General features: G+C 28.2%; 1 protein-coding gene across 1 annotated transcript in view; it reads right to left on the bottom strand.

Moving 5' to 3' along the window:
* Positions 1 to 1,324, bottom strand: part of LOC106874472 (uncharacterized) — a 55,944-nt gene that overhangs the window by 33,542 nt on the left and 21,078 nt on the right. The window contains exon 20 of the mRNA XM_052975965.1: positions 635 to 736. Within this exon, the coding sequence (XP_052831925.1) occupies positions 635 to 736 (102 nt within the window). The remainder of the gene's footprint in view (positions 1 to 634; positions 737 to 1,324) is intronic.

Below are 1,324 nucleotides of genomic sequence, written 5' to 3' on the forward strand. Positions count from 1 at the left end.
AAAACATTATTATTTACAAATACAAAGTTTCTTAAAATACTTTTAGAATATTAAAAATTCTGACGTATTTTGATAATGTGTAAAGCAAGTTGTTTTACAGATAAATAACAGTTAAAATGGATTGGGTTCGCATTGAATTTTTCCCAATGGAATTAATATAATTCTTGTATACATTTTTCTTTTTTTTTACTTGTTTCTTCATCTTAATTGTTGTTTGAATTTATGTGTAAACAAGACTCCCTTTGCCACAAATGTGTGGGTGGGTAATATTAGAATGCAAAGCAGAGTTGGATATCTTGAGGAAAAAGAAAAACCTCCAAGTTTATTGTTTTCATAAATTTACAACTCTGCTACAAATATTCAATGCCAATCACATTCCTTTAAAATTTGCAATAATACAAGAATACCATCTCATCTTACATAGTTTATAAAACTATGCAATGCATTGTTTGTGAAACTATGTGAGACTATAACTATAAAAGCATTACTGTTGTTGTTTAATAATTTTAATAGTAATACAACAAAATTTTTAACCATAATTAACACTATAGCAAAATCAAAATCAAATAAGCTGTCCATGTATATTTTGAAAGATAATCATATAATCACAAAATACACACTCATATATAGATATATATAAACTTACGCTTTGGTGGCAGAAAACAATATTCCTCGTCATTAGTTAAACCTTCGCAAGGAATAAGAGTTGAGTTTGGTCCACATTCTTGTTGTACGGCTAAAAACAGTAAAAAGGTGAGAAATAATTTTAAAATGCTTTCAAAAAGTCCCCCTGATTTTCCAACTTCAAAAGTTAGAAAAATCATGCAAGCTTTATTTATCTATTTTGAGAAATATTAAATTTTGGTCTTTCAGACAAAACAAAACAAATAAAAAATATATATTTAAAAAAAGACGGAATTTTTAAAAAAATCCTTTTATCTGATAATTGTGCTTTCAGTTTACTTTTGAAATAACATTGTCATTGTTTTGGATGAAATTTATATTTTTACAGATGAAACAATAATAGTGTGTGTGTGTGTGTACATATATACATCCCCATAACTGAGAGGCTCGACAAAAAGAGAACGAAATAAATGCCATGTTTGAAGTAAGTAGTGGAGTTGATTTGATGAAGTAAGACCTTAAAGATGCTATCCAGCATTGTAACAAAACAAAAAGAGTAAAAACTTTTATAGAATAAAATAATACATGCATGTACACACAGACATACATACATGCATGCATAAACAGAGAGCGTTCTCTAAATGAGAGAGGTCCTTAACTGTGGTACCACAAAGATCGACCAGGGGTGATGTTAACATGT

The sequence above is a fragment of the Octopus bimaculoides genome, chromosome 23, assembly GCF_001194135.2.
Source record: "Octopus bimaculoides isolate UCB-OBI-ISO-001 chromosome 23, ASM119413v2, whole genome shotgun sequence".
Lineage (NCBI taxonomy): Eukaryota > Metazoa > Mollusca > Cephalopoda > Octopoda > Octopodidae > Octopus > Octopus bimaculoides.